Source organism: Vipera ursinii (assembly GCF_947247035.1).
Source record: "Vipera ursinii genome assembly, chromosome: 9".
In the NCBI taxonomy this organism is placed as follows: domain Eukaryota; kingdom Metazoa; phylum Chordata; class Lepidosauria; order Squamata; family Viperidae; genus Vipera; species Vipera ursinii.
The window spans coordinates 9179584-9200386 of record NC_139523.1 but is presented as its reverse complement, the minus strand read 5'-3'; the positions used below and the strand labels follow the sequence as shown (position 1 = coordinate 9200386).

The 20803-nt window shown below is 39.2% G+C and overlaps 1 protein-coding gene across 2 annotated transcripts in view; it reads left to right on the top strand.

Annotated features, from left to right (window-relative positions):
* Window positions 1–20803, top strand: part of AGO3 (argonaute RISC catalytic component 3) — a 43384-nt gene that overhangs the window by 21873 nt on the left and 708 nt on the right. The window contains exons 4-18 of one of the 2 annotated variants that reach the window (XM_083369745.1): window positions 680–888; window positions 3307–3443; window positions 5414–5548; window positions 8375–8462; window positions 8988–9135; window positions 9861–9980; window positions 10194–10316; window positions 10492–10625; window positions 13333–13517; window positions 14650–14809; window positions 15761–15851; window positions 16649–16843; window positions 18333–18467; window positions 19031–19132; window positions 20061–20260. In XM_083369745.1, coding sequence (XP_083225871.1) covers window positions 680–888; window positions 3307–3443; window positions 5414–5548; window positions 8375–8462; window positions 8988–9135; window positions 9861–9980; window positions 10194–10316; window positions 10492–10625; window positions 13333–13517; window positions 14650–14809; window positions 15761–15851; window positions 16649–16843; window positions 18333–18467; window positions 19031–19132; window positions 20061–20260 — 2162 coding nt within the window. Of the gene's footprint in view, window positions 1–679; window positions 889–3306; window positions 3444–5413; window positions 5549–8374; window positions 8463–8987; window positions 9136–9860; window positions 9981–10193; window positions 10317–10491; window positions 10626–13314; window positions 13518–14649; window positions 14810–15760; window positions 15852–16648; window positions 16844–18332; window positions 18468–19030; window positions 19133–20060; window positions 20261–20803 lie in introns of both variants that reach the window. The other variant, XM_083369744.1, reaches the window with a different exon arrangement.

Sequence of the window (20803 nt, the reverse complement as noted above, 5' to 3'; positions counted from 1 at the left end):
AGGAAGGCAGGTTTTCAGTGTCTTTTCTGAATGCCACAAGGAAGGGTCACCCAGACCTCTTGGAGAATGATATTCCAGAGGCAGAAGTATCCACAAAGTTAACTACTATGGGTAGTGTGCAATAAAACACTGTTAAAAATATAAATGACTATCAGAAACAATTACATTAATTAAACTTTAATAAACCTAAATTAAGCTCCTGGAGATATCACAGTTCTACCTTGCTTAAACCTATACCATCTTTTCAACATTTGCCATAGTAAATGAGGTTACCTTTTTGTAAGGATAGATTGTGGAATTCAAGTTCAATGATGTGCAGATACAGATACATTTGAATTTGTTTGTGTCAAATATGTTGATTTTACCGTTGAAAAGAGGGAATCCTTTGTTGTAATAGGATCCCGGATTCCTATCTAAGGCTCAGCATGGTGTTTTAAATATTTCCTTTCCATATTTGAATTTAACTTGTTGCCATTTCCTTGTCTTCAATTGTCTGGAATTTTTTTTCTCTGAATAGCCATACGTTTAACACTTAGGGAATTAAAGCTGCTTTAAATCCTGTAGTTGAAATTGATTAGCAAAGAAATGAAAGTAAAATTTATAAGCCAATCTCTTGACTTTTCACACTGAGCTTGACCCTTTTTTTTAACTTCCTCTTCCATGGTTTTTCTCCCAATAGGTTGATTTGGATGTAACATTGCCAGGAGAAGGTGGCAAAGACCGTCCCTTCAAGGTATCCATAAAATTTGTTTCCCGGGTAAGCTGGCACCTGTTGCATGAAGTTCTGACTGGACGAACCTTACCTGAGCCTCTGGAATTGGACAAGCCAATCAGCACTAACCCTGTTCATGCTGTTGATGTGGTGCTACGACATTTACCCTCCATGAAGTAGGTTTCCTGCTGTGCTCTGTGCTATTTATTTCTATAGTTAATTTTTTTTTTGAGGAGTTTTGCTTTTAGACTTGCTTGCAAGGGTTTGGGGTGCATTAGTGAAATCCTTGAAAGTTTCTCAGTTGTGTTTGTTGTGCAGATTAGTTCCTGGAGAAATGAATAGGAAAATTCTTGAATAATTGGAAAGTTTTTCCACATTAAGTGAAGATCAAGGGCAATGGGAAACTTGTGAATTTGATAAGTGACAGAGAATAAAACAAAGTGACAGACACTAAGGCAGGAGCAATGCCAGCTGTGTTGCTTGTCTTGTGTATTAGGTCTGTAGCTTGAAATTACAAAATCTCTGTTTTTAAAGCAATTTTATATGAAGATCTATTTTCAGGAACCGGCTGTTTATAATGGGAATTGGTCTTTGAAAGTTGAAAATTTGAACATTTATAAGCTACCTGTTTAACTTCAGTGCCTTCAAGGTTCAATGTTCTACATGCCTGGTTTTCACAACCTCAACATTCCCTTCCCCCCAAAAGGAGACAAACCCTTGTAGGTGGGGAGTATTGAGGGAAAAGTAAAACTCCAGACTGAATGGTATTGGGGAAAGTGAGGTGTGAAACGCTCTTTTTAAAAAAATCTGTGATGAATTCTTCAGATAATTCAAGCAAACTATTTTTTCTTAGAATGTTCTCTTTCTCAGTTTTGAAGAAAAAAAAGATAATAAATACCAGGTAATAAATCAAACCCTTTGTGTGGAGCCCTTCAACAGATTGAAGGTGCTAAATCCAGCTATTTTTCATTCCTGATTAATAATTAATTCTATTTGTATTAGATTTCAGCTGTTATAACTCCTAGTACAACAATAGAGCATCAGTCTATGGACAGCTCTATCAGAAGATCTTGTCTAAAAGTGATTTTCTATTTGCAAACTCAAAATGAGATCCTACAGTTAGCAAACCCTTTTAATTTAAGTGACAATTTTGAAGGGCTTCCTTTTGCTTTACAGGTAGTTCTCAACTTAAGATCACAATTGGGACTGGAACTTCTGTCCTAGGTCAGTGTGGTGATAAAGCAAGTCAATATGACCAGTCCCAAATTTATGATCTTTTTCACTATGGTCATTAAATGAATCACCCAGTCATTAAGTTAATCTGTCTTCCCCAATTGACTTTGCATGTCGGAAGCCAGTGGCAGTTGTAGAGAATCAGGACCATTCATAAGGTTGCAGCATAGATGATTTATTGATACCTATGCACAAGAACTTAGGCACCTAATGGTGCTCAGTAACGGTCAATGGAATTCAGGAGAGACTGGACTTGAATCACTTGTGGCAATACAAGCACTCTCAACTGATGATGTGTTTAACTCCCCCCCCCCCCAAAGATCTTCCTGCTCTTCTACAGCCAGCTGGGAAGGTCACAAGTGGCAATCATGTGACCCTGGGATGCTGTAACTGTTGTAAATGCAAGCCAATTTACAAAGCACACGGATCATGATGACATGACCGTGGGGATGCTGCAGCAGTCGTAGGTGCAAGAACTAGTGTTAAGGGACATTTCTCAGCATCTTTGTATCTTTGAATGGTTGATAAAGGAATGGTTATAAGTGAAGGGCTGCAGGTAGCCCTCAACTTGAAAAAAAAAAGGTGAAGTTTTCTCCTGTCTAGTTGTGTCTGATTCTAGGGGGCGGTGCTCATCTCCATTTGCAAGCTGAGGAAGCCAGTGTTGTCCAAAGATGCTTTGGTGACCATGTGGCCAGCATGACTGTATGCTGAGGCACATGGCATGCTGTTACTTTCCCACCGAAGTGGTACCTCTTTATCTACTCACATTTGCATGCTTTCAAACTGCTAGGCTGACAGGAACGGGAGCTCACCCTCTCATGTGGTACTTGGGTCTCAAACTGCCAACCTTTGGGTTGAGAAGCCCAGCATCTTAACCGTTAAGCCACTGTGCCCCTAACTAACCATTCGTCTAATGATGTTTGGAACTTACAGTGGTCTTGGAAAAAGTAACTTATGACCCATCCTAGAAGTTACCATTCTGGCACCATCCCTGCGATGATACATCAAAAACTGTAGTAAAAGTGAGCATGACTCACTTAAAATTGCATTGCTTGGTGGTCATATCCCAATTGTGGTCATAACTCAAGAACTACCTGTATTCTCTTTATTTTTTATTATTGTCTATTGTTTTATTATTATTATGAGCCACCAGGCATTCATGTAGTTAAGGGGTGTCAAACTGCCGGCCCACGGGCCGGACGCATCACCAGCAAACTGTGTCCACCCCATTGCTGGCAATGGGGAGAAAGTTCCGATACGTCGCGCAACGTCATGCGACGTCGCAAGTTTGACATGTCTCATGTAGTTTATGATGACCTGTGAAATAGATCAATTAAAAACTTGGTTCCTTCCCTACATAGGTATACACCTGTAGGCCGTTCCTTTTTTTCGGCTCCTGAAGGCTATGATCATCCATTGGGAGGTGGCAGGGAAGTCTGGTTTGGATTTCACCAGTCTGTTCGACCAGCAATGTGGAAAATGATGCTAAATATTGATGGTAACCACCAATTCTGTTTGAGAAATGGCAGGTGGGGGGATTTATAAAAAATTGATGTTTTGTATGGATATGAAAATGAATTTAGGCAGGCTTAAACGAAAAGGCCTTCTGTTTTACAAATCTCAGTTTTCTTTTATAAATTTCCCATGCTGGTTTGGGAATTCTGGGATGGAAGTCCACATATCTTCAAGTTGCCAAGGTTGAGAAACGTGGAATTAGGGAAACAAAATAAATATTATTTTGTTCTGTTAGGAATAACAGGTGTGCCTTTGTCCAAAGAAATTGTAAATGGAGGTAGGCAAGATAAGAATTTATGTTGCAATTCTGAAGCATATTTTCATGCTTGAACCTCAGATTTGCTTGATTATTTTCCTCTAATTAACCCATGGAAGAATAAACTGCATCTACACTTCAATAATGTAGATTTTTATTCAGATTCTCTTGCTTGTACTTTGGCCATGTTGGTGCCAGGCAAGATCCCAGCAGGAATTCTAGACCGCTCACCAGGCTGGCATCGGGATGTTTTGGCTCCTGGTGGTTCTGTTTCTGTGATATATGACACCTAAACTATAGGCAGATCATTTAAAAGAGTATTACGCTTTCTAATAAAGTAGTTCTTTCTCTCCGGTTCTCTCAGACCAGCACAAAGGCTAATTAGTTTTTAAGTTGCTCTCTCCAGACAAAAACTTTTACCATTACTCCAAAATTTAAAATTCCTATGGAAATGTTTTTTATTGATTGGTTGTGTTTATGTCTAGCCTCACCAGCAAAATTCCAGATTAAATTAATTCTGTTTATTTAGAAATTTTCTGGACCTAAACTTCTTTAAAAAAAAGATTTCCAGATTATAGAGTGAATATTAGGTCCGATAAAAACAAAAGACATTTGAATCAGTTGAAGAATATTGAAAAGCAAAAAGAAATTCAAGCATCCTGAAATACAGGTGGTCCTTGACTTATGACCAGTTTCTTAGCGACAAGTTATGATGGACCCTCCAAAAACTATTTATCATCCAATTTCAAAGTTATGACGAACACGTACAGACTCATCCTTGCAGCCAAGTGATTGCAGTTTGGGGCGCTCGGCACTTCACTTGCCATTATAGTCATTTGCAGCATCCTGGTTATGTGAATGCAATTTTTGATGTCTTTTGCCAGTTTCTGGCCTATACTTTTGGTTTCTGGCAAAACCTGCCCATTGGGTAAAATGGATTCATGAAATGGATGTCTGCTGTGTTCACTTAATGACGACTGCAAAAATGTCATAAAGTTGGGTCTGGTCTTGTGACTTGCTTAACAATCAGAGTGACTTGGGACCAGGTTTAATTACAGTCTTAAATTGAGGACTACCTGTATGTTAAAATTGCTTTGGTCCAAAAACTGGAGCTGGAAAGAATGCAGTGTGTACAGTCAAACATTGGAGTTGATAAGAGAACGAGGAATCTGCTTAGTACCAGAAAGGTCAGTATTTATTCATGACATAATTTAAGTGTGCCACTCTAGATACAAGTCAGGTTTTTTACTTGGTGATTATGTCAGTGAAGGAAACTGTTCAGGTGGCATATGCATCTTGTTTATAATTCTCTCACAGCTGAACATATGGAAAAATTCCCAGATTTGCCCTATCTGATGTCATGTTTTCAACCTCATCTTGTCTCAATACCAGCCTCTGAATCAGAATAAATTAGAGGAGAAACAAAAAAACTCCTGGGCATTGTAGGAGGAAAGCTGTGTTAGTCTGTCAGAAGGAGTCTGATAGCACCATTTCTAACTAACAGATTTTATGAAGGAGCTTTTGTGAACTGCAACTCACTTTTAATAAAATGTGTTAATCAGAAAAGGCGTTAGCAGTCTGCTTCTAAAAAATCCCTGGGATGAAATGTAGCCCCTCCAGTTGATGAGATCCTTTATCTTAGATAGACATTGTATGACAGCTTTGAAGACCATTTATTTCCTTAATTTTTTTTCTAGTTTCTGCCACTGCCTTCTACAAAGCACAACCTGTAATTCAGTTCATGTGTGAAGTTCTTGATATCCACAACATTGATGAACAGCCACGACCTCTGACTGATTCTCACCGTGTAAAATTCACCAAAGAGATAAAGGGTGAGTAAAAAATCAAATAATGTAGCACTTATCCACGCCGCGCTAATCTTATTGCTTTAGGAGGTGCTTGCTTAGATCTCAGACCTCCTCATTAATCAAAAGCATACAATGGGGACATTATCCTTGGTGCCACATAGTGACTTATTAGCATGGCATCCGTGTGATGGGCAATGGATTTGTATTCTTGAAAATGTGTCATCTCCCAGTAAATAATGAAAGGATTTTTTCCAGCTGTCTGGACTGTAGAGATTTCAGTCTGCGTGGCCAGAAAGGCTCCATTGCCAGAATTGTGTGCTACGTCTTTATCTCTTGCTTTCTAGCCACACTGTGGATCATCTCTGATTGATTTTAACTACTGTATTCTTTCAGCTGCCATAGTGCAGCTTCCTGACAAAACTAGGTTGGTTATATGCCAGCCAAAAAGTCACATTACAAATGTAAGACAAGTACTATTTGAAGACATAGGGAGCATCCAGATTATAGTTAACCTTCAAATAGTACTGTTTGAGATATTTCTACTCGTTTCATTTGCTACTTACTTCAGTCAGCTATCAAAACATTTGTCTTGCGTGGTATATAGGTTGTCCTCGACTTACAACTGATCTCTTTAACAGTTCCACAACTCCAGCGCCACCCCTTCTGGGGTCATGTGACTGTATTTTGGGCATTTGGCAACTGGCCCGTGTTCATGGCTGTTTTTTTTTTTATTTTATTTTATTTTTAATTCCATTTATATCCCGCCCTTCTCCGAAGACTCAGGGCGGCTTACAATCTTAGCAGTTTGGAGCATCCCATGGTCATAGGATCACAATTTATGACAGTTTTGCTAGAAACTAGAGCATTTACTTCTACTTTTTGGCCCAGCCCATAGTGAACAATGAGTTTGTTTAACAACTGCCAGGTTCGCTTAACAACCATCACAAAAAAAAAGTTGTAAAATCAAATTGGTCATGTGATAACCGGCTTTACAATCATCAGGCTTATTTACGATCCTAACCTGAGGATTACCTGAGAGATCCAGAGTCAGATCCCATATCAGCCATTGGAGGCACATTATTCCCCTCAGGCCCACCAACTTTATTGCAGATTGTTGTGGAAAAAATGGGGAGTATTATCTATGCCATCTTGAGCTGGACAAAAGGCAAGAAGTACCAGTAAATAAATTAAAATATTGCCGTATTGGAATTGGAAGAAAGACATCCCTTTGTGAGGACATGTTTTGTGTGTATCTGAAGCTACTTTGGCTATTTTAAATCAAAGGATGCATATGCATATTTTAAATTAGCAGTAGTGAAAAGTATTACTCTTTATCCAGAGATGGTAAAGTGAGACATGTTCTTCTGGTACTTGTCACTGCTTCAGACAAAGCAGGTTTGCTGATAAGCCTCCATTTCAGTTCTAATTATCAGTGCTGTGCAGTGGCATTCAGAGTAGCAGCTGTAGTTCCTTTATGGCAAGCATCAGCAGTGTTTTTCCTGGGCAGTGTGCCACAGTGTAATCTTGCATGAAGAGGGATGAAAAAAAGGAAAAAAGAAATAAAAGGCCCAAAATGTTGCAAGTCCAGAAAAATGTTATATTTTTGATAATGCATCCCTCTTTCCAAGGTCTTGCATCATCTTACTTGAAATCTTTATAATTTATAATCGAATTTCTATACCGCCCTTCTCCCTTCTCTTGCAAAACTGTAGCCATTTTATAGATATGTGTCCAGTTGGCTGGTGTGGATGCTGTCTGGGCCAATTCTGCTCTATGAGAAGAGGAAACACAAATATGGATTCTTAGATTTGGATCATATTTGCTGTTTCATTTCCTTTTAGCATTCACAGGCTATGGCTTCCTTCCACACTGGAAATGGACAGACTTTTGAAAAGGAAGGAAGTCATTGTTCTCTGCAATGTGTTCACTCACTCATACTCATTTTAATTAAAAATTAAATGAATGTCCACAAAAAGGTTTTGATACTACCGGAATTGGACCTCTTAATGAAACATGGTTATCTCCCAAAAGTTGTATTCCTTGCATAAAGGAGATAACAGGATGCCTGTGTTTGTCTTGATATTTTTGGAGCTTTATTTTCCCAGATATGGCAAGCAGCATTAACAGGAAAAAATGCCTCCAGGTGTTGTCTGTGTTCTTTGTGGTGGGAGAAAGAAAATGCCATTTGATGACATAAAAGTCAACTTGTCTTCTTAACCCGCTGGGTTTTCCTAGATATCAGAGCCTTTAACTGGGTCAGCTTTTGGAAAAATTCAAGCTAACACATTAACATTCATTAGTTTTTGGATTTGGCATGCTTAGAAAAGATACATTTCATTTGCTATTGATCAGGCTAACTGTCCCCCCCCCTTTTTTTTGTAAACCCTGGGGACCTCCAAAATTGGGCCATTGAAATTTAGTAGAAACCACCAATTAGTGGCATTTATTTCTAATAAGAATAACAATAGTGTGTTAATCCTTCTGATTAACACGTCAGTCACAGCGTTAACATAGCAATCTCATAAAATTGAGAGAAAAGAGGAAGAACCATCATTCTATTTTATTTTGGTGACATCAGTGCTTGGGGCTGAAAAAATATGCAAAAGGGAAATTTTTAAAAAGCAAACAAAACACAATTGTAAAATATCACCCAGTCCTGTTTTGTGGGAAGGTTTAGGAGCCACAAATCTGTGGGATTATATTAGGAATGTCTAACCATTCTTCTTTTTTCAATGGTATATGTAGAAATTATAGCAAATCTTATGCAAGGGATGAATAAGTTCTGTTACAAAACATCTTGTGTCTGTATAAGCATTCTCTGACGTCAGTATTTTCTCTCTTTTCATCCAGGTCTGAAGGTTGAAGTGACTCATTGTGGAACGATGAGGCGGAAATACCGCGTCTGTAATGTTACACGGAGACCTGCTAGTCATCAGACGTAAGTGCATGGCTAAACTACACAGTTAACATACGTGGCTACAATATACTATACAGGTCATTCTTGATTTACAACCCCAACTGGGACCAGAATTTTGGTTGCTAAACAATGTTAAGCAAATGCTCGTGACTAAATCCAATTTTGTGACCATTTTTACCATGGTCGTTAAGTGAATCTTTGTGGGCATTAAGCAAATCACGTCGTTAATTGATTTCACTTGTCAAAAGCTGGTTGGGAAGCTGACATCATGATCACGTGATTGCAAGATGCTGCAACTATTGTAAATGTTAGCCAATTGCAAAGCACCCAGATTGTGATCATGTGACTCTACTGGTGGTGCTACAGTCTTAAATGTTGAGAATGGGTCGTAACTTAAGTCACTTTTTCCAAGACTGTTGTAACTTCGATTCATTATTAAATGTACAGTTGTAGTTCAAGGACTACCTGCATATAGCATGGGAGGAAAAAGATCCATGGATCCACAGACCTGTGCAAATTAACTATTATTTCAATTCTACTTTCCAGATTTCCATTGCAGTTAGAAAACGGTCAGACTGTGGAGAGAACAGTAGCACAGTATTTCAGAGAAAAGTACAACCTACAGCTGAAATATCCTCATCTTCCTTGTCTACAAGTGGGACAGGAGCAGAAACACACCTATCTGCCTCTTGAAGTAATGTATTTGATATCACAATCCCTCAAACATTTGAAGACCCCAGAATCTTTCATTTGCAGATTTGAAAATGTTATTATTTTTTTAAAAAATAATGCATACATTCTGTATATGTGAGCTTTCCTGTGAACTAAAGATAACCATGAGTCTAAAGCACTCTTTGCTCATGAAACTTTATATTCTAATGTATCTGTTAGGTTTGTAAGGAGTCACTATTCTTTGGGCCCAATGTCAAGTTAAAAAACACTGGCTGTAGAAGCTTAATTACTTAATTTCGTTGTGAGTTACACAATGACAATAAAGACAATATTCTTTCAGGATTTTTTTAAGTATAGTAGTATCTCACCACTTAAAAGACCTGAAAGACCAAGCTAGGGATTAATCATCCTGAAGCAAATCTATATGGTTGCTAAGGATTGATCCAGGCCTGATGGTACTTAAATCAGTTAAGCAATACTATCCAGCCAATTCACAAATGCTTCTCAAACCTGGGTGCCCTTCAGTTCCTAGACTTCTCAGTCAAGATCTTCGTATTCCCTGGGAAATTCTGGCCGTGAAGCATACATACGCAGGATGCCATTGGACAGGATTATTATAGCAGGTTATTTTGGTGGAAGTGGAGTTTCCCCCGGTATATAAGAAACATATGGCATGCTATTCACAATTGTATAGCTCCATCGTTTGTTCATTGGTTATCATAAGATTAACACGTGATATTTTTGCAGGTTTGTAACATCGTGGCAGGCCAGCGATGTATTAAGAAGCTTACAGACAATCAAACGTCAACGATGATAAAAGCAACAGCCAGATCTGCACCTGACAGACAAGAAGAAATCAGCAGACTGGTCAGTTTGTCTTTGAATTAGAAAAATAGATAAAGCCAGCCAGAGGGGTCATTGAGGATCCAGTGTGCTTGTCCCCATTTGTCTCCTCACATCCCAAATGTCTCCTCTCTTTTTTAATCGTATCAGTTTACTATTGTACAAGTACTGAAGTCAGCCACTGTAGAGTTATTATCACTTAGCTGTTGTCCCCTCTTTATCTCCTCTTTATTTCAGGTGCGAAGTGCAAATTATGATGCTGACCCATTTGTTCAGGAATTCCAGTTTAAAGTGCGTGATGAGATGGCTCATGTGACGGGGCGAGTGCTCCCAGCTCCGATGTTGCAATATGGAGGGCGGGTAAGAAACTCTTCTCTGGATTTATTCTCATATAATTGGGTTTGTAGCTTTGGACTGTCTTGGTTTTTTATTTCATTTCTCTAGTCCCTGTCTTAACTTTATGCATCTGTGGCATGACATCTAGTGCTCATTGTGTAAACTGCAAGTATACTGATATTTCTGTTTATTCCTTTAGAATCGAACAGTGGCAACACCAAGCCATGGTGTATGGGATATGCGTGGGAAACAGTTTCATACAGGTGTGGAAATCAAGATGTGGGCCATTGCTTGCTTTGCAACACAGAGGCAGTGTCGTGAAGAAATACTAAAGTAAGTCTATTGTTCAAGCTATGAGTTGCTTCCCGCAGGCCTAAATTGATGAATTTTGATACCATGGCTACATTACAGATTCTCTGCTTTTTGGTTTATCCTTGATCTCTATAAATACTTTGCTGTTCAGAGAAAAATGATTGATTATGTGGCATTGAGTTGTGGTTGATTTCTAGCAACCACATATATAGATTTTTTTTCCATGATGATCTGTCCCTAACCTCAGGGGTCCCCAAACACTGGTCCATGGACCAGTACCAGGCTGCAGCATGCCAGAAATGGGGCTGCACAAACAAGCGATGGTCCATCCGCGGGATACAGGCAGCTGCAGAAAAACCTCTCTCCACGGAACTGGTCCCTGGTGCCAAAAAGGTTGGGGGCCACTGCCTAACCTGATCTTTCAGCTCTTCCAACAGTGCATTCATTGTGCTGTAACTGGGTCTATTCACTTTGCTGGTGCTCATCTTTTTCTGTTTCCTTCCACCTTTCCCAGTCTTTTCCAGAGATGTATTGTGTTCAAAGTAAGAGAATTTGGCCCGTCTTTGAGGTCAAATAAGAACTCTGATTTGTTTAATGAACCATCAGTTTGTTTTCTTGGCTGACCATGATATTCTCAGGAATCTTGCAACACTAGCATTCAAAAGAGTCGATGGTGTTTCTAGTTTTCTTTGATACTCTGTCAAATGCTAGTCTGTGGCATATTTCTTGATTATTTTTTTTGGTTCCTATACTGTTGATGGTTGCTCCTAAATGGCAGAAACTGTCAATCACTTCAGTAATCTTTATTGCCAATTCTTTGGCTGCTTATTGTACCTGTGTTCTTTAGTTTGGTCTTTGTGTGTAATTTTACTCCCATTTCTTTTATTGTGCTGCTTTACTTTTATGACTAGATTTTTTTAGTATTTTTGTCTACCAGAGTAGTCACATCAACATATAGTGCAGGTTATTGGTGTTTCTTTAGACAGTTTCTGAACCACGGTCATCCTCTTCCTATCCAATTTCCCTTAACTTATATATTCAGCATATACTGCAGGTTGAATAAATAAGGGGAAGGTATACAGCCCTGCATCTCACTCCTTTGCCAATCTGGAGCTACTCTGTTTCGCCAAGTGCAATCTATATTGCGGATTCTTGAACTATATATAGGTTTTGCATAAGGACAATGAGATATTCTAGGACTCCCATTTTTCTAAGCACATTCCACTGCTTGACATGATTAATAAAACCAAAGGCTTTTCTATAATTAATGAAGTACATTCCGACTTCTTATTGTTTTATTTGGCTTTCTCAATTACCCACTGTGCATCGGAAATCTCTCATGTTCTTTCACTTTTTCTAAAATGACTTGAACATCTGATATCACTTTTCTGTGTGTGTGTGTGTGTGTGTGTGTGTGTAGGGCTCTAATCGGCATTGGATGATCCTAAGCGCTGTTTTGCTAGTCTGTGCAATGAAAGAAATTGTACAATAGTTTGCACAATCTATTAAGACACACTGTTTTGGTACTGGAATGTAAATTGGCCACTTTTAGTCTCCAGATTTACTGGCATAGCTTGCTTAGAAGCTTCTAGTACTGGAGATACTTATAAACAGGAAACATCTTCTATCTTATCTTGAATGTTGACACGTCTCCTGTTCATAATTTCAGTATATTCCTTCTGACTCCTTCAGCATATCCATTTAAGGTCTGGAATCTCTTTTTGATTTCAGAGACATTTTGGAAATCTTTCCTTGTTTTTCCATGTCTGTTTCCATTTTCAGTGTTTTTACAGATGTTATTGCTTCTCATCTTTTTAACAGCTCTCTCAAACTCTTTCTTAAGTTCCCCCCCCCCTAAATTTTTAATCTTTCTGGCTTGACTTTTCTACTTGGCAATTTCTGCGGTTCATTCTGAGATTCAGTTTGCTGACTTCTGTTTCTCCGTCTTTGGCAATCTCTTTTCACATTCGTCCATAACAATTTCCTTCAGTTCATTCCTCAGTTTATCTGGTTTTCTCTCGAGGTTTGGGAATCCAAAGCATCCTCCTTGAAAATGGTGGGTATATGCTCAAAATCCCATTGAGTTAACTGGTTGATTTTCTTCTTCTTTAGCTTAATTTGGAACTTGACCATGAGCGGTTCATGATGTGTTCCATAGCTAGGACCTGGCCATGTCTTTGATCCTATAACTGAGCTCCTCCACCTCTTTTTAGCAATAATATAGTCGATTTGATTTCTGTGTTCTCCAGTTGATGATGTCCGTGTGTAGAGATACCATTTAGGTTCTTTTGAAAATAGTGTTAGCTGTGAAGCATTCATTGGAGTTGAGGAAATTGATATCAGTCTCCTGCGGCGTTTCAGTTTCCTAAACCATATAATCTGACTACATTTTCCTTCTTAATAATTTCAACTCTCATTCCAGGCTCTAATAAAAAACCCGAATGGAATATTATTATATAATTATAAGTAATACTATTCTTGTTATTCAAAAGTACATTGAGTGGTTAATACTCGCCTGTGATTATCATCTTTGGCTTCAAAACTTGCTGAAACTCATTCTCATTAATAATGATTACAGCCTTCAGCTCTGGTTATCACTCTCTGTACACTAAATAAATGACCCATTAACCCTCATTTTTAGAGAAAAGGGGAACAAATATGAATGACCTCTATGTATGTTGATGCTGGTATACTTACTCCTTTCATCCAGTGTTTATTTGTCCCCAAGGGGTTTTACAGATCAGCTGCGCAAAATTTCTAAGGATGCGGGGATGCCAATCCAGGGCCAGCCTTGCTTCTGTAAATACGCACAAGGTGCTGACAGCGTGGAGCCCATGTTCCGACATCTCAAAAACACATATTCAGGACTCCAGCTCATCATCGTCATTCTGCCGGGGAAGACACCAGTGTACGGTAAATAAATATCCAAACATTTTGTATGAGTTCTGCTTGTTTTAAATTGCCTTGAGAAGATTTGAGAACAAAAGTAAATAATCTTAGAATAGTAGATTCTGTAAGAAGCTAGGGTTGAGGGTAACAATGGAAATGCAAGCTTTTCATGATTCTTGTTACATGATGGGAACTGAGAAGAGAATAGGCTTTGGGGTAAAAATTTTCAGGAGGTCAGTGAAATAAACCACTTGTTTGGAAGATACTTCTGTGAGAAAGACTTGGCACCATGTGGGATAAAGTAAAACTTTCTGCTAGGTTTTGTTCTTTGCATCATCCATTTCTACTCTCTAATATAAATGTTAAAGCTTTCTCGGATAATAATTGGCAACGTTTCCTTAATGTTTTCAGAGAATATTGTGTGGATAAATGATAACAGCAAGGAAAAAGCAACAATGGGAATAAATGTTTGAAAGTAGCCTGTGTTTTCAGGACTTTGTTTATATGAAGGGCTTCTTCTGAAGACCTCTGGCTTTGAGAGCTTTGAATATTTTTATGAGGGCTAGAGGGGGGGGACTGGTTGGGAATTTTCTTCTTCTATTGATCTCCTCATTAAACTAACCCTTGCTTGGTTTTGTTTCATCTTACTCCTCAAAACCTGTAAGAAATATTAATCCTGACAAAATGCATAGCAATAGAGGCAGAACTTGACTAGTCTTTCGTCCCTGCCATTTTTGTCTCAAGATTATTTGGACTTTTCTTTTGTTTTTCAGAAAGGGATTGTGCTATTTAAACTGAGAGAGTTGGTCTGCTTTTTCATTTAGATCAGGGGGTGTCCAACCATGGCAACTTTTAAGATTTGTGAACTTCAACTCCCAGAATTCCCTAGCCAGGCTAGGGAATGGGGAACTCTGGGAGTTGAAGTTCATTGGTCTTAAAATTGCCAAGGTTAGACACCCCTGATTTAGATCGAGACCCATGATTGAAAGGAAGATAATATAAACTGTGATTCAGCCCATCTGGAGGACATCAGCTGGGAAAGGTTAATGCTGACTGGCCATGATTTTCAGTAAGCAGATACAGTACTGCAATGTTAGATTTTAGAACCATTCCTTAGAACTTGGAAGATTCTTCACATTAATGCTTATTTTTTTAGCGGAGGTGAAACGTGTGGGGGACACACTTCTGGGGATGGCTACACAGTGTGTTCAGGTCAAGAATGTCATAAAAACGTCTCCTCAGACCCTCTCAAACTTGTGCCTAAAGATTAATGTAAAATTGGGAGGAATCAACAACATCCTTGTACCTCATCAACGGTAAGAATCCTTTCTTAATGTGTCATAGAATTCGAATTGCCATGTTTTGATGTGGCAAGCATACACATTTTTACGTATGCAATAAATACCGCTGTGACGCTTGGTTACTTTAGTAGTCAAAATCACGTTGGTTGCTTTGAAGTGTTTTTTGATGATCAAGTAGGATTTTTTAAAAATGGTACAGGTAGTCCTTAATTTATGCCCATAATAGAGCTTGCCCATAAGGTTGTGATGGTTGTAGAATGGGTCACTCGAGTGACCAGTCTAATGTTGCGACCATCTTTGGAGTGGTTGTTAAATGAATATGGTGATCTTAAAGCAAGCATGGCGATCATAAAATGAGCCCATTGTTCATTAGGGGTGTTTTAGCCGAAAACTGGAAGTAAATGCTGGTTTTCAGACAAAAGCATCATAAAACACAGTCATATGACTTTGGGATGCTGCAAACGGTTGTAAATGCCGACCATTTGCTGAGTGCCTGATGGTCACATGACCATGATGTCAGCGATGGCCATCGAAACTTCAGAACCAGGTCATAAATACCCTGGAAGGTCCGTTATATCTTTGAATGATTGCTAAGCAACTTTTCATAAGTCGAAAACTGCCTGCATGCTGCTAATAAATTCTGATTGCAAATCTGAGAAGATGCACATTCAGGCAAGGAATGAATACTGTTCTTTGGTGTTTACTTTAGCACAAGGGGCATTCTCTAGAATAGCAGATTATGTTCTTTGTTTCACAAGTAAATTTAATTTGTGTGTGTGTGTGTTTTTTCAAAGAAACTAAATTCTGTAATATGCAGTAATTAGCCATGAGATTTGTTTCATTCCTGGCTACACACTAGGAGCATCTGCCTTTTTTTCCTTTCGAATGTGAGGTGCATATAATCCAGGGCCTGCTGTCCATCGCTTAGATATTAATCCTATGGTTGATTTGTCCCTTTTTTAAAAGACCTTCTGTGTTCCAACAACCAGTGATCTTCTTGGGAGCAGATGTTACTCATCCACCTGCTGGGGATGGAAAGAAGCCTTCCATTGCTGCTGTAAGCTATTTTTTTATAGTTCTCTCTCTCTCTTCCTTTCCCCCTCCCCAAAGAATGAATGAGAAATCTGAGGAACTTGGATTGAGACAGAATGAATCTGTTTTGTGGTTTGATTGCTTTAAACCCGTTCTTTGTGTCTCATGGGTTTATCAGCCATTCTTTCTGCTTAACTTTTCATTGTGTGCAGATTAAAACTGTCTCTGGTAAAGGTGGATGATTTTTGAGGGTTACTTGTAGTTTCTACACACCTGGATTCTGTGAATCATTGTAGTTAACTTTGCTGTCCATTTATCTTATTAAGGGAGAGAAGAAATATACCAAAATAGGCAGGCTTTTGTTATCTGATGTTAAAGCATGTGGTAGGTGTGTAATTCTCCCTCCAAATAATTCTGATAAATATTTAGATAAATAAAAATACTCTTATTTTGAAAATAAAACAAGTAAGATGCTAGATTAAGACTGGAAAGTCCCAGATTCAAGCTCATTTTGAGCCTTAAAAGCTCACTTATTGACTTGAGCCAGTTCCTGTGACTTCATCCTATGTCTCTCACAATTGTTGCAAGGATAAACTTGTGTGGGGGTGTATGCTAATTATAAGAGAAGATCAATTCAAAACCTAACAAAACATTCTAAAAAAAACCCCAATTTAATTGACAAGTGTAAGCAACAGCCATATGAAATATTATATACTTATTAACTAAGCAGCCATAGAACAGTTGGTATTAAAGAAAGGACATTTGAAACATGGCCGCTATGGAATCCTCATGTATTGTCATGTATCCCTGTTTCACTGTTAGGTTGTAGGTAGCATGGATGCACATCCAAGCAGGTACTGTGCCACAGTGAGAGTCCAGAAACCCCGCCAGGAGATCATCCAAGACTTGGCCTCCATGGTTAGAGAACTTCTCATCCAGTTCTACAAATCAACACGGTTCAAACCCACACGAATCATCTTCTATCGTGACGGAGTTTCAGAAGGACAGTTTCGACAGGTCTTAATATCCATTTATATCACACTTGCATCCTGCGTAGTTAGCGGGGTATTTCAAACCAACTAACAATAAAATTCAAACACTTGTTCAATGGGAGAGAGCCAAGGAACTTAAGTTTTGCATTCATAACAAGAAAAAAAAATCATAATGAGCTCTTAAACATTTATGAAGACCCTTACTGATGATGACCAAATCCCAGAATAAACATATTGTCGGCATCATTGCCACAAGAAGGTCTTTAAAATCTGTCAAAAAAGGCATTGCTTGAATGATTCCTGTGTAATCCACTACGGCCATTGTGGAATAGGGCTGGTCCTTCCATTGATCATTGATCACTTTCCGTGCCCCCAACATTAGGATCTTCCTTTTGAACATATTCGCCTAGACTACTGTAACGCTCTCTACATGGGGCTGCCCTTGAGATCCACTCGGAAGCTTCAACTGGTGCAAAGTGCAGCGGCACGGACACTTTTGGGAGCCTCCCGATACTCCCATATCACACCTCTCCTCTGTGCGCTGCACTGGCTTCCGGTTGCCTTCCGAGTGAAGTTCAAGGTGCTAACAATGACATACAAAGCCCTACATGGCATGGGTCCGGACTACCTACGGGAGCACCTTCTGCCAATGTCAACACCCCACCGCCCTGTGCGCTCCCACAGAGAGGGCCTCCTCAGGGTGCCACCGCTCAAGGAATGTCGGCTGGTGGCCCCCAGGGGGAGGGCATTCTCAGTGGGTGCGCCAGCCCTCTGGAACTGCTTACCAACTGAAATCCGTATGGCCCCAGACCTCCGCACCTTCCGGCGCGACTTAAAGACTTACCTATTCCAGCAGTCCGGCCTGGCCTGATAGCTCTAATTGGGGTCCCAGTTTGTTTTGATTATTGTTTTTCAGTACTGTTTCATTATGTTTGCCTACCTTACTCTGTACACCGCCCCGAGTCCCTCGGGAGAAGGGCGGTTTATAAAAACAAACAAACAAACAAACAAACAAACAAACAAATAAATAAATAAATAAATAAATTTGGTTTGCTGTAAATGTTTGGATTGAGTTCAGGTTCAAGTCCCACTTGAGCATGAATTTTGCTGGGTGGCTTCAGATCTGTCACTATCCTTTAACCCAACTTAACTTCACAGGGATGAAGTGGAGACCATGTATGCCCTTTGCTCATGGAGGAAAAAGGTGGGATAAACATGTAGACATGATAATATGCAGAAAAGTTTAAAGACTTCCAGTTGTAACACAGACAGCTTAGTCCTACCTTCTTCTTTCTGTTGCCTAGCCCAGTGTTTTTCAAGCGTGGCAACTTTAACATGGGTGTTGAAGTCCACCCATCCTAAAGTTGCCAAGCTTGAATAATAGTGCCGTAGAATTTTGTTGAGGCTGAACAGGTATAAATATGGTGTGTTTGTTTGTCAGAACAGAAATCTGATTTATCTTTCCATGCTTATCTCTGTTCGAGTAAGCTAAGCCTTTTATTCCTCCTCTGTAGGTGTTGTATTATGAGCTGCTGGCAATTAGAGAGGCTTGTATCAGCTTGGAAAAAGACTATCAGCCTGGCATAACATACATCGTGGTTCAGAAGAGGCATCATACAAGGCTGTTTTGTGCTGATAGGACAGAAAGGGTAAGACTTGTCCCATTTCCAAGCAGCTTTTTTCCAAACAAGAATTGTAGTCGTCATTCTTAGTACAGATATAGAGTGGTAGAATCTTTGTAGCATTTCATACTGGTTGCCATTCTTGCAACAGTTCTTTGAAATAGATAATTGCTCTTACCATAAATCCTAGGGGGAAAAAATCCCAGAACTGTAATAATGACTCGAGTAAGATTCCTGACAGAGGCTTCCTGATTAGGTTCTGTTAAAAGGTTTTAGCCCCTCATCTTCAAGTTGTCTTTCCTCAATCTGTATTGGATTGCAGGTCTCCAGATTGCAAACTAATATTGGCTAAAGGTGGCTCAGATACCTGTGGATGTAGCTTAAGTTCTTTGGTTTGTATGATTAACTTATAAATAGCATTGAGTTTAATCAAGTGATCACTTTTCTTAAATGTGCACAAAAACTGACTGGCAGTTGCTACATGGAAGGCATAATGCTTCTCAAGATATTTTTGCAAGGTAGGCATTAGAATCTCGGAATTGGGAAATATACACCTTTTTAATTTAAAATTGAATTTAATTATATTCTAGGTTGGAAGAAGCGGAAACATCCCTGCTGGAACAACAGTAGATACGGATATCACACATCCTTACGAATTTGATTTTTATCTCTGTAGCCATGCAGGAATACAGGTCAGAAACGAAGCATTCGGTTCCCGGACCAACACTTCTAGTCATGCCTATCCAAATTTGGTGTCACAGAGTGGATGAGCACAAAATCATATTTGTCCAGTTTTTGACTGAGAAAACTTGAATCAGCAAAGACTGACCTAAAGTGAAATTACTATTTTATCATTCAGTTATTTCTGCAAATATGTACTTGTTGGTTATAATAAGCATTAAAACCTTGATTTGCTATTAAGCAGAAGCTTTCTCTTGTCCAGGGTGATGATCTCTAATGGAATCTATTCTCTAGTAATCCTGAGAAAAAAGATGTAGTCACTTGAACATAACACATTTATTTCTATCCAGTTGTCTTGAGTTGTACTTAAATGGTTATTCTGAAATCACAGATAGAGTAAACTCTTCTGTATTTCTTAGGGATGCCGATAGCTTTTTGAACAGCATTCCGTGGTGTATAGTCATGCTGGACACATGACCACGGAAATGTCTTCAGACAACGTTGGCTCCTTTCGACTAAGAAACGGAGATGAACACCATCCCCTAAAGTCAGAAATGACTACACAGGGGAAACCTTTACCTTTAGATAGTTTTTGAGTCCTCTTTTAAGTTCCAACATATAAGAAGAGACCCAGACTGTATCAGGGCAGCTAAAATATATCATGAGAGCCCTTTCTCAGATGGCTTGGAATCATTTAATTGCCATGCCTGTCCTAATAAATTCAAAAAACAGTTGCACTTCTGGAATGTTACAGAGCAGTGTACCTCAACCGTGTCAACTTTAAGATGTCTGGACATCAACTCTGCTGGCTGGGGAGTTGAAGTCCACTCATCTTAAAGTTGCTGAGATTGAGAAACATACCGGTAGTTATAGAAATATGATGTCAAAAATTAATGAATTGAACTACTGGAACTACCGCCATTTATTTTTCTCTCTTAGGGTACCAGCCGCCCCTCACACTATCATGTCTTGTGGGATGACAATTGTTTTACTGCAGATGAACTTCAGCTGCTAACTTACCAGCTCTGCCACACCTATGTGCGCTGCACACGATCTGTGTCTATACCTGCACCAGCTTATTATGCTCACCTGGTAGCATTCAGAGCACGATACCACCTTGTGGACAAAGAACATGACAGGTGAGAATGACTGCTTGTGTTGCTCCCTCAACTGGCTGACTACCTAAAAGCCAACGTTTGGTTCTGTTTTCCAAAATTTTCTTAGCAACATTGGCTTTTAAAAAGTATTTCTTGGGATAGAAGTAGCTCAGCTTCATTGCACATTCTTTTAGTTGGGTTCTGTGGGCTTTGGGAAATCAGTTCTGAAACAAGAGATTATGTCTTCCATATAGCAGTGTTTCCCAACCTTGGCAACTTTAAGATGGGTGGACTTCAACTCCCAGAATTTCCCAGCTAGCATAGGGCATTCCACAGTTTGCGTATGAAGAATCCCTCACAGTCTTTCCTCTATTACACGAGTTTTCCTGACAAGATATGTGGATTAAAGGAGACTGAGATGGCCAACATAGCAGACTCTTACTGTGAAAATAATTTCGGATTCCATCTGGCTTTTTTGAAACAACCTTTTCTTGTTTCCCTTGAAATATTTCACTGCTGCCCCAGCCTTGAAGTCAGGAATATTTAAAGGGCATTTCAAGATTAGAATGCTTTTGTAAAGTTTGC